Source organism: Hyperoodon ampullatus (assembly GCF_949752795.1).
Source record: "Hyperoodon ampullatus genome assembly, chromosome: 3".
In the NCBI taxonomy this organism is placed as follows: domain Eukaryota; kingdom Metazoa; phylum Chordata; class Mammalia; order Artiodactyla; family Ziphiidae; genus Hyperoodon; species Hyperoodon ampullatus.
The window spans coordinates 165,904,705-165,917,146 of NC_136916.1; the positions used below are offsets into that span (position 1 = coordinate 165,904,705).

The window sequence follows — 12,442 nt, forward strand, 5'->3', positions numbered from 1 at the left end:
TTATAGGCAATGAGATACTGATGTCCTACTAACAGGGAGGCATTCCACAGGAGCCGCGGGATGGAATTCCTGCTGTCTGAAAACTTTAAGCCAGTGTTGAAGCAAATGTAGCCAAGATAAATTCTTACAGGGCTGGTTGGATGCATTCATTGAGAGAAGCAGCAAAAAAGTTAAAAGCGCCAAGGGTGGAGAACAAGAATTAAACACTTTAAGGGGTCCACGAATCCCAAATCTGCAAACAAAAGACCAGCCTAATAAACACAGTATCATCGAAACGAACATTACGTTAGCTTTTAAATACATCATCATCTGTTTCAAGTGCAAAACTGTCCACTGGGAAGGAGACAGAATTTTCTAAAAAATCTACAATCTGCCATCATATTGCTAAAGCTTAAGAGCATTAAGGTGGCCAAGGGCTCCATGAGAGGATACTGATTAATCCCAACAACCCATCACTATTTGTGAAAGAAGTGAAACACATGACTTTCAAATAGGAGATCAGTGTGCCAACTTCCTATATTATTTAGCACAGAGAATTATCCTGCAGCTAAAGTGATTTCAAAGGGAAATCCTAGAGCCTCTTCAGCTCAACAGGGGAAGTTCTGAGAATAATTTCTTGCTGGTTGCATATCCAGCCAGTACATCAATGAAGAAGCATCTCATAGACCTACCTAGGGACTACCAAGCCCTACCTTGCAAAACGATACAGGACAGATACATTAATGGGGCCCTGTGATCCCAAAAAACCAAGCTTTCCAGAACATGTATATAGACCCTCATCAAGGTCAATAGCAGGGGAGTCACCGTGGGGACTAGAAGAGCAGGGTATCCTTGAAATGGAAGGGCCAGAAAAGCAATGATGTGAGAAACCAGAAACAGATAAGTAAAAGGGGGAGAGAGCGCTGAAAGAAGGGCTTCTGCTGGTGAATTCCGTTAGCTAGAAGGAATTTCTGCAGGTGGGGCTCACTGGACCACGAAGTCATTCTAGGCCATGGCCACGTACATTCAATCTTGCACCCTTTTAGCACTTCGTATAGTTAAGTATAGTACGTACTGAGCACAACAGGTGCTTTAAAATGTTTGTCGAATGAATGAATGAGCAATGAACAGCTGGCAAGAGCAAGACAACAGAAATGTCCCCCCAGCCAAAGCATCTATGCCTGGAAGAATCAAGAAAGAGCAGTGTCTGGAAGGAACAAATGGGCAGGATCGGTGGGGCAGCGTGGCCGAAGGCAGTACATAGATTTTTTTGGCCTCACTGAGGATGCTGGTATGAAATGCTTCCTATTCCAGGGCCTGTGACATGGGGGTATATTTATTTCAGGGCCCCCCGAGACAGCCTGAAAGGTTGGTAACGTCTCAACCTTCCAAGGCTACAAAGCCTATAGCATAGACAATAGAAAGCAGCCTGCCAGGCAGTGGGCGCTGGCGAGAAAGAGGCTGTGTTCCTACTGCTGTCCAGGGCAGCGCCAGCGCAGGGACAAAGAGGACCATCACTTGCCCCACAGGCCACGGAAGAATCTTATACACTTCATCTCATTTTTGCATGTCCTACCATCCAACATTACCCTGATTTTTAGTCATTTACTCATCAGGACAGGACTGCACAGTTTTTCAAAGAGCATCATTTATCCCCACACCCTAAAAATAATAACAGTAGGGCTTCCCTGGTGGCACAGTGGTTGAGAGTCCACCTGCCGATGCAGGGGACACGGGTTTGTGCCCCGGTCTGGGAAGATCCCACGTGCCGCGGAGCGGCTGGGCCCGTGAGCCATGGCCACTGAGCCTGCGCGTCCGGAGCCTGTGCTCCGCAACGGGAGAGGCCACAACAGTGAGAGGCCCCCATACCGCAAAAAAAAAATAATAATAATAATAATAATAACAGTAGTCATTAAGGGCTTTCTTCTTCCTAAAATGACCATCACAGGTATGGTGGCCATTTCACAGGAAAGGGAAATGCTCTTGATTCTGTGGTTGCACCCCCAAGAGGAGGGAATGAGAGCAACTGTGATATGGGGGTGTTGCCATATAAGAGGTGCTACATTTTCAAAACTGCCTTTGAAAAAGAATTTCATCCACCAGGATGGAAAAGCGAACATCAAGGGGGCTGGGAATTGGAGGGAGAACTTGTATTAAACAGTGTCTATGCAGGGAGAAGGGGCTTTGAACTTGGGCCAGACCTCAGTGGAGGGGACCTGGGAGGCAAGGGGCCTGGGAAGAGCCTGGAAACAGGGAGCTGGAGGGCCATGATAGGCTTCGTGCAAACGCCGACACCCTTCCAGTTGCTTGACAAGGACGGAGCTTAGCCCCATCCTGACAGCACAAAAATATTCTCTATATTTACCTTTCTCTATCCTGTACCCGCAGAGCGAATTCTGAGTTTATCTGGGTTATTTTAATTCCCCTATAACTCATGATCATAGGCTACTTTGAGGAAGCACATAGAGATCATCTACAGCAGCGTCTACACTGAGAAAGTGTGCTCAGGCACCAGAGTTAATTTCAGCACATGCCCTTCAGATTTGCAGGGAATTCAGGTGAATTCCTATTGTGCTACTTACTAGCTGCGTGACCTCCAGCAAGTTGCTTAACCACTCTGAGCTTAACGCATCATCTACTTTAAGAATGAAACTAGGGCCTACCTCATAGGGTTGTAGTGAGAAAGAAATGATATATTGGGAAAGCACAAAGAAAGTGTTCCATATTGAGTCCACTATTGTTATTATGAAACACCAGTGGTTCTGCACCTTTCCTGGGTCAGAGGTCCCATTAAGAACCTAAAAACTGATCCAACAGGGGCTTCCCTGGTGGCGCAGTGGTTGAGAGTCCGCCTGCCGATGCAGGGGACACAGGTTCATGCCCCGGTCCGGGAAGATCCCACATGCTGCGGAGCAGCTGGGCCCGTGAGCCATGGCCGCTGAGCCTGTGCGTCCGGAGCCTGTGCTCCGCAACGGGAGAGGCCACAACAGTGAGAGGCCCGCGTACCACAAAAAAAAAAAAAAAAAAAAAAAAACTGATCCAACAAAATCTTGAGATCCTCTAGGAAAATGCATAGTCACGTGACATGTTATCAATAATTTCAGGCTGTTTGCAAAGCCTCTCACATTCACAGACCCCAAATTAAGAAGCTTCAAGTAACAATAAACTCTTGCTTCTATAGCTGAGAAAACTGAGGCCCAAGACAGCCATGTATCTCCAGCATCAAAACTAGAACCAGGTATCTTGGCTTCCAATCCAGGCCTCTTTCAACCAAGACAAGCTACTTATATTTACAAGCTAAAACTGTACTTAAAGCACTCAGCCCTGGATATAATAAACATATTTCTGTACGCTGTTTCCTTTATAAACCCTGTTATGACAACAATGTGTTTTGTTAAAGTGTCAAGAGGGCAAGTAAAGAAAAAGCACAGAAATAGCAACACACACCCCTGAGCCATTATAATCCAGTTTATAAAAAAATAAAAAGTACACTTTACTTCTCATTTACAAATACTCAGAGAGGTTAGTACATGCTAATCTTATGGTTCCAACTAAGAACTGTATTTAGGAAATAACAAAACTTAATCCCAGACTTTGGACCTCAATCTTGATTGATGTGGGCAAAGGGCATCCATAGATGAAACCATAAGATGAAAGGCTTACGGGGACTTTGCAGAGGAGGGCACAGCCGACTCTACAGGAACCCACAACACAAGCGCAGCATCCCCAGGAGTGGGTCAACCAGCCTTCCTGATGTGAGGAGGCACGAGACTCGTCTATAAAGTATTCCTGAGGGAAAACAAGCCGGAATGTGATCTAGCCTTTTAGCACCCACTTCCATTTCACAGGATATACGTACAAGGGCACAGAGGAACAAGCTTAATGAAACCCCAGTGAAGCAGACGTAGGACGTGGAGGGTCTATTTGACAAGGAAGGGGCAAGGGTCTGCCGTGGATGGAAACAGGCTGAAGAAACAAAGCCAAATGCAATGTGTAAACAATGTTTGGATCCTTATTCAAACAAACATTTTGTAAACCGTCCAGGATATCTGAACACAGATCTGGCTTTAGGTGATAACCAAAGAACTGTTCACTTTACCAGAGAGAACGCTGGCATGGTGGTTATGGAAACTGTTCTTACACATGCTAAAATATGTTGGGATAAAATGACATGAGGGCTAGGATTTGCTTCAAAATACTTAAGCAACAGCAAAAAAAAAAAAAAAAAAAAAAAGAACGAAGTAAGAGAGGCAAGCCCTTGTTAACTACTAAATCTGGTGTGGGCAGTGATGGTGGTTATACAGAGTCACTGTACTACTGTATGCAGTCACTACCGTACAGGGACTGATTCTCTCTACTGTATATGCTTGAAATTTTCCATGATTGGAATAAAAACAAAAACAAAACAAACAAACAAAAAAACCTCTATCTTTCAAAGTCCTGTTAGAGATAAAACAAGAAGAAGAAAAAAAAAAAAACCTCTATTCTCACCTAACTTACCCGTTCATGAGAATATGTCCTTGATGAAATCTCAGCACGGGAAAGAACCCAAAAGGGGATCTAGTTCAAGGATTCCCAAATCTGGCTGTAAATCAGAAACACCTATGAAGCTTATCAGAATTTCAGTTTTCTCCAGCCCACCTCAAACCCACTGAATCAGAGTCTCCAGGAAGGGGCCGAGAAGTGGCGGTTGTGTGTTAAGTGCCCCAGGTGATACTGGTGCCACCCAGGGTGCTCCCTCTCCAGCACCCCAGCCAAGCAGCTGTGCAGCAGGGGACTGTCCCAAGCCCCCAGGGACAAGGATCCCACCACATTCTGCATTCTCATGCTTATGCCAAGTTTAAAACCGTGTCCCATGCGTTTAAAAAGAAAACAAAAAGCCGAATGGCTAACTGTGCAAACACAGCTCGCAAGGCTTCCACCTTCCCCTTCCCCTGGCATCTTTCTCACCAACATTTGGGCACATTTAGTCACTGTGTTGCAGCAGAACCTCAGCACGGGAGCTACAGCCAAGTAAAATCCTCTGGGAAAACACGAGCTTACCTGAGAGCCCGAGGAGCTTCCCCTGGGCAGAGTGTGAGGGAAATGCCTTGGCCTTACTCAGCTGGCCACTGGAGAAAACCACAGATGAAGGCGTCGAGACCAGTGCCTGAGGGTACCCGCGAGGCTGCCCCTCTCAGGGCAGCCAGCAGCTGGCCCCAGGGTTATCCGAGGGAAGAGGAGTAAAATGGGGAGTTCACACACCTTGCTTGGTTCTCACAGCATCACAAACCCCGGGAACAAACTCCCAGCCACAAAAGTGACTGGCATCTGATCAGAAGCATGTCGATACAGGTCGGTACGCCCAGGAAGCCAGAACTCAACATTTCACAAGATAAACAAACTCAAGCCCTTAAAACCATTCCCTTTCTACAGGCGCTATCTGCAGAATAACAACCATCACCCCAGGAAAACATGACTCCCAGAGCGGGGCAGGGGGGGCGCGAGGGGGTGATGGCGCTCCTGCCAGGGTGCCATCCAACGCCCGCTTGTCACTCCCCAGGCTGATGAATAATACTCCCGAGTCTCTCTGCATACTTTGGAGCTGGTCTTGTTTAACGTTTCAGAGTGTGCATTTGCTAAATTACTATTATGTGCCCCGGCGTGATGACAAACACGCCGACCCAGGCATGTGGTAACTTGCAGAATCATTTCACACCAACTTAAAGCCCTGATCATTGCTTCATCAGAGACGTGCTGCTCTGGCGGACCTGACAGCCCTTTCTTCTCTACCTTCTAACCCTGGAATTGCTTCCCAAGATTTTCCCTTTCTTGAGACCCACCTATATGGAAGTTTTTAAGACCACAGACTTGGTTCTTTACAGGGGAGTGGCGAATTTTCTCTAAGTTCAGGGAATGATCTTAAAACACTCAGCAGAGCCAAGTCCGGAGGTTGGTCTTCGGATGCCCATGCTGGGATGCGGAGGGGAGGAGAGCAAGTGATGGACACCTGGGGACAACAGCGGTGCCCTGCGATTGTTACAGTTACATAAAAATAAGTACGTAACTGGGAAGGCAGGGCCCAGGGCACTCAGGAGTGTTCACACTTGCACGCTGGATCCAGGCACCACCTGCACCCACGATCAGCGGCAAAGCTCCGCAGTCTCCACATCTTTCCTCTTCCTGGGCAACACCCCCCTCAAACCCTGCATGCCCATGCTCCATCTTAACATAAACTCTGGGTGAACAGCATCTGCAGACAAACGTGTCCAGTGGCAGCAAGGAAAAATAGGGCTTCACCACTGCCACAGTCGTAGTCTTCCAGGCCAAGGACAAGTAGAATCTTCTCAGGCTCAAGATTCAACTGGAAGCACATACCTGTTCCTGGAAAGAAAGAAATGAAAGGCCCCAACCCTGCACAGCTGCTGAGTCCCCTCCAGAGGGATCCTGAGCCCGAATCTGAACTTTAAAAAGGATGGAAAGCAGACCGCCAGCTCCACACCACAGCACCACTAACACGGAAACCAAAACCGTGAGAATAGGGCAACACGAAAACTTTGTGGAGAGTACATTTTCTGGCAAGTTATTTTAACTGTGGCTACATTACTTTTCAGAACCCCAAGCTAGGTCACAATTTTGATTTCCAGCTCTCACAGTCAATCCTATTTCTACCGTACCTATTGTGTTCCTTACAAGAAAAATAAAGCAAATTATTAAAACTGTCTTCCTTTAGCGAACCACGAAGCTCGAGCTTTAAAGGCTTTAAAGTCAAAATTCCACCTTCTGAAAGTCAGTCTTACCCTCAGCCCACCTTCCATACTCAGAGGGAGTTTCAAAGTTGCCAAACACTTTGTAGACACCCGATTTCAAGAGAGTCACCTGGGCAATTCGTGTCTTTGGCCTTGGAGTATATAAGGATGCTCAAATCACCCCCCGCAATGTCCACCACTGTCTATTTATTCCAGAATCCTGGACCAGCTAGCTGCCTTTCTCCAAGTTAATATTCAGAATGAAAATAGATGCCATTTTTTTCTAGCCCTCAGCGGCAACTTTCCTCAAATACACACACACACACACACACACACACACACACACACACACATATGTATGTATACACACACACCTCATGGTTCCTGGCTGCCATCAGAATACAGACCTTTGTTTGGTCTCCAAAACCAAAGGGGGACCCCCCCACCGACTCCGAAGGACGATGATACTCAGAACCAATCAAGTCTGTAAACCACTGTTTTGTAACCATGCTCCCCAGTGGGAAACCCTCAATCTGGCTTTAGAAACACCAAACACAGGAAAAGGAAGTTCTTGACAATTATCTAAATGAATGAAATGAGAGAGAATTACCCGTTTATAACTGCTACTTCCGTGTGGTGAATTTACATTCCTGAACATTTTTTATTAATGGAGAAACATGTTTAATTTCAAAAAGAAAAACCTGAGTTCCAGACCCAGAGGCTTACCTGACTCCTCTCTTTGTCCACTTTCTTAAAACACTTATTCAAGGACAAATTATGTCTCACTGAGTTTTTCCACCCAGTAGGTGCGTTTGCAAAATACGGAAAATGTTCCAAGATCCAGTTGTAGATATCCTTTACCGGCAGGCGCTTGGTTGGAGAGTCCTCGATGGCCATAAATATGAGGCAGCTGAAGGAGTAAGGGGGCTTGCAGTTGGGGTTCTGCCTGGCATCGTAGGGCATGTCCGAGTGGGCGGGGGATGGGGGCGTGTCATCGTCCAGGTCCTGGACGGGGCTGACGCTCCGCAGGACAGAGTCCCCGAAGCTCTTCAGCAGGTTCTTGCTCTCGTGCAGCCAGTTCAGGTTGGTCAGCTCTTCATCTTCCATGGCCCCCTCTTCTAATCGGATGTCAGGCAGAGAAAAGTCGAGGTCATCGTCTTCCTGAAGGGCCTTGGAGAAACCGCTGCCCCGGTAACACTGACTCAGCCCACTGGAGACACTAATTCCTGAGCTTTCTGGCTTCTTACTGGGAGGCATGACTGGACCCATTTACGTGAAGGCTCCTAGGAAACACATGACAGAGAGAAGACGAGGCGGTGAAACCCAAAACAGAGAGGCAGCCATGCCCTCCCTAATGACTATGCCCCCCTCCCACCCCTGCCACCTCTGTGGACCCCCTTCCACTTAGGAACATCCCCTCACAGCTTCCACACTGAGTGACATTAACCCACATTCCACCACACAGAGATGCCCGATTAACAGTAGTAAATTCGGTCTACCACGCACATAGCACAATGACCTGTTACCCCTTAGGTGCAAGACAGGAAATGTTCACGGCACCTTTAATGTGCACGTGCCAAGAAAAGAATGGGAGGGGGAGGGGTGGATTGGGAGTTTGGGATTAGCAGATGCAAACTATGATATATAGAATGGATAAGCCTACTGTATAGCACAGGAAACTATATTCAATATCCTATGATAAACTGCAATGGAAAAGAATACGAAAAAGAATATATATACATATAAAATCACTTTGCTGTACACCAGAAACTAACACAACATTGTAAATCAACTATACTTCAATTAAAAAAAAAAAAAAGAATGGGAAATCCCACAATACCTTCTTCCTGATCTATGAAGACTCTCACTGTGACCCTGGAAAAATCAGTTATTTCCTGCTGCCTCCGTTTACCTATTATACATGAATATGTACAAATTCTTTCGCGCTGCACAATAAACACCACAAAATAAGTGGAACCACAGCCCGTGTCACTTTGGGTGACAGGTCTCACTGTTTATCTTTCTCAAAAAAAAAAAAAAAAAAAGGACATACGTATAAGTTTAAGGCCAGTTGGTTCAGATTAAGTTCAGCTCTTTCCATACAAAGACCACTGCAACTGCCTAGGAATCAAAACTACGGCTATGATGAGCATCAATTTGGTAGTGTTTTATTTGATTTTTTTTTTCCTTCTTTCTCCACAAGTCATGACCTAAAACTGCAACTTTAACAACATTTGGCAAGTCTAAAGAGTGATGCCAAGGAATTCTGAGGATTCAAACTGGAGGAGGAAGTACATTTAATTTCTTTGGGACACTACAATCTGAACAAAAAAGTGAGTAACGTCAGACACCACACGAATACATGGGAATGTGAAGATAAGCCATTAACTGAAGTTAAAATCGGTGAAAAAATTCAGGAGAGCAACCACGAGCTTCAAGACAGGAGGGCAAATCCAACAAAAACTGCTACAGAATTCTACTCTACCCCTCCCCCATTGTTATCAATGACCTAGAACAGGGAGTAAAATATCTGATGAGGAAAGACAATGGGGGAGGTGACAAGTCCACAAAAAGAATGACCCCGACAGATACAAGGCACATTCAACCCTTGAGCACTCAATGTGAGATGGAAGGAACAGTAAGATAATGAAAGAGGTCTCCCACTCTCCGTCTACAGCGCTCAGACAATGCGCTTGGTGTCTGTTTTATCCTCCACCCCACCCCTGAGTTAAGAAGATCAAGCAGTCTATCTAGAAAAAAGAATGAACACATCAAGAGCAAGGACATGATCATTCTAAGGCTCAAAATGCCCACTGATAACATGCCTAAAATAACTGCCACTTCAGCTAGGGAAGCTCTAGAATGAGATTCTAGAAAGCATACTGTGGGGCACTAAACAGCTAGTCAAAGGTGCCTGAGAATGGTAGCAGCCCCCCTCCCCAGAAGTGGACAAACAGAACCTACAGACCGAAAGGCCTGAGGGGGAGCTCTCTGGAGCTGCTGGTAGATGTCCAACGCTAAGGAGAGAAAACATGCGCAGAGACCAAAGTCCCACGGAAGCAGGGCAGTTCAGATACCTACCTCGGGTTCATCCACAGGGAATATTTTTTCATCAAAAAAGGAGGCTAACCTGAGTAGTACAGGACACATTTTAAAGAATAATCTAGTATCTTAAATTTGGGGGTAAGACAGAGACCAGCCTGATTCTTTTACCTTCTTTACGAACAAATCAAAATTAGGCTTGTCTCTCTCAAAGTTTCGACGTACCCCCATCAAAAAACCTAATTTTCTGATAACCAGGAATATCCACATGGTCGAGTACAAAAGAAAACAACGACCCAGCCACTGAAGTCAACTTTAGCTCCAGAGGAAAGTTTTATGTCTCCTGAGCTTCCAAACAGGAAAATTATATCATGGCTGACAGTAAAGTAATTTAATTGCACTGTTGCTATGACAACATGCTGCTCTCTTTCTTTTTAATTTGCTTATTTGTCAGTAGCTTCCCAAAGGAACCAACACGCTATTCTCCACGTTTTCTTTTGTTTTAAACAAACATTGCCAGCAATATGGTTTGATTAGAAAAACAGCACTGTCAAGAAAAGAGGGTTACCGGGGCCCAGCACCCTTGGATCATTTGTCTGCTTTGTGTTTCTGTGCCCCCCATGTTCTCCAACTGTTAACTGCATCCCTATAAATCCCGCATTTTATAGCAACGGTATCAAGAGCTGCTGATCACTACAGTTCCATTTTAAAAAACAGTTCCCAGAAACCACAGCTGAGGACTTTTCCATTATTATACTCTAACTACATAATTCACCAAATCTTTTTTTCCTCCTATTTTAGAGGGGGGGGAAAAAAAAAGAATCCGGATCATGTGAGTCTGCAGTTAAGCAAACATTTTTAATCTGCTGCCAATAAGGTTGCTCCACCGGATCCGCAAATAGTTATTCACTAGTGACCTCCTTAACAATTTTTCGGTTTGCTATTGGTTACGTTCCCCACACGCACACCCTCTTCTTGTTTTTTTATGACTTGCTGTGTTTTCTTATCTTTTTTTCCTTTTTAACGGAGAAAACGCAGCAGGAAAGCTAGTTTCTTGCCCACTACCAGAGGGCTCCAAATAACTGACAAAGACATTACTGGCCCAGCTCTGAACAGATGCTCAATGTGAACTTTAAAAAGTTGAGAAATCCTCTCCAAGCCGAGCAGGGCAGTTGCGAGTTTGGGGGGGGGGGCAACCCCCCCCCTGCGCGCGCGCACGCACGCACGCGCTCCACTCCAGTCTACTGTACTTGTCAAAAACATTTCAAGGGGACCTGAGGGAGCGGCGATTGGCTGCGTCCCGCGTCAATCAGCGGCGTTGCCAGGCAACGGGGAAACTGCTCTTCTGCCCGTACACAGGGTAATTGGGAGCTCGCATACCTTCACTGCCGGTCAGATGTCATAAACCTTTTATTGGCCGCACCGCGGCGAGCCTTAAAAACACATCAATAAAAGCCCGCCGTCCCCCAACTTCTCCAGGACCCAAGGAGGGTTTCAAAGAGGGCCGGGGTGAGGAGGAGTCAAGCCTCGAGAGTCTCCGGAGACTCTCTCTGCCGGTGCCAAGCCTGCACAGTTTGGGGAGGGAGGGGGGAATCTTTGTTAGGAGGCTGTCTGTCGTCTTGGGGTCTCCCCTTGATCGGCACCCCCTGCCCCGGCCCGGAACGGCGGAGATCCAGTCCTTCGCGGACAATACTAACTCTGTTCCTTTAGGGCGGCTTTTCGGAAATCGAGGCACCGGGAAACAGCCCGCACGTCGGGGCAGGAAACTCTTCGAACTGGGCAACTTCCCCGCTCGGGGGCTCCCGTCTCCCGCCCGGCCAGGCCCCCCAATCCCGGGCCCTCTCACCCAGGAACTGCGGAGTCCCCGGTCTGCCGAGAGCGGCGAGGTCGTCTCCTGGACGGCCTCGAACGACTGCCCCCGCCCCGAGTCACCCAAATCCCATTCGGGCGCTGGCGGGAGCGGGGAGCAAACTCACCTGGCCGGAGCGGGTCGCGGGGACGCGGGGGCGCCGCTGCCCTTCAGCGGGAGCCGACAAACTTTCGCAGGCGCCCAGCGGGCATCGCTTGGTGGCCCGGCTAAGGACGCGCGGACGCGGCGCGGCGAGCCCGGGGCGGCGGGCGGCAGGGGCGCGGGGGTCGCGGCGCGGCATGGGACCTGCGGCGTCCGCCGGGCGCGCCGCGCGTCCTCCCGCCGGCCCCGCCGCTCTCCCCGCCCCGTCCCGCCTCCCGCTCGCCTCCGCCGCGGCGCGTCGGGCCGGGGCGCGCCGAGCGGCGAGAAATTGTTTCCACTGCAAACAAAAAAAGGCGACACATGACCAGGCAGGAGGAGGGGAAGCGCGGGGAGGGAGGGGAGCGGAGGGGAGGGACGGAGCGGAGGGGGCGGAGGGAGCGGGAGAGAGGGAAAACGTGGGCCGGGCCGCCAGCGGCCTGGGGCGCGGGGCGCGGACCCGCCGGGGCGGCCCTTGCCGGAGCTCCCCGCGCCACGATCGGCCCTGCTACCCGCGCCCGGGCGCTCCCGAGGCGCAGCCGGAGCCGAGACCCGGCTGGGCCGCGCGGACTCGCTTCCCGCGGCCTCGCGGAGCGGGGGTGGCCGGCGCGGGCTCTGCGACCCCGGGAAGACGCGACCGTGATCGGCGAGTCTGGTGGGGCGGGCGGCGCGCGGCCTGTCCCTTCCCCGGGCTCTGGCCACGCGG

At 48.7% G+C, this 12,442-nt stretch overlaps 1 protein-coding gene across 1 annotated transcript in view; it reads right to left on the reverse strand.

Annotated features, from left to right (window-relative positions):
- FOXN3 (forkhead box N3) overlaps positions 1-11,860 on the reverse strand; it is a 238,618-nt gene extending 226,758 nt beyond the window's left edge. The window contains exons 1-2 of the mRNA XM_079701401.1: positions 11,726-11,860; positions 7,434-7,990 (exon numbers count right to left, since the gene is read on the reverse strand). Coding sequence (XP_079557527.1) covers positions 7,434-7,976 — 543 coding nt within the window. The 5' untranslated portion in view covers positions 7,977-7,990; positions 11,726-11,860. The remainder of the gene's footprint in view (positions 1-7,433; positions 7,991-11,725) is intronic.
- Positions 11,861-12,442: the final 582 nt, after the last annotated feature.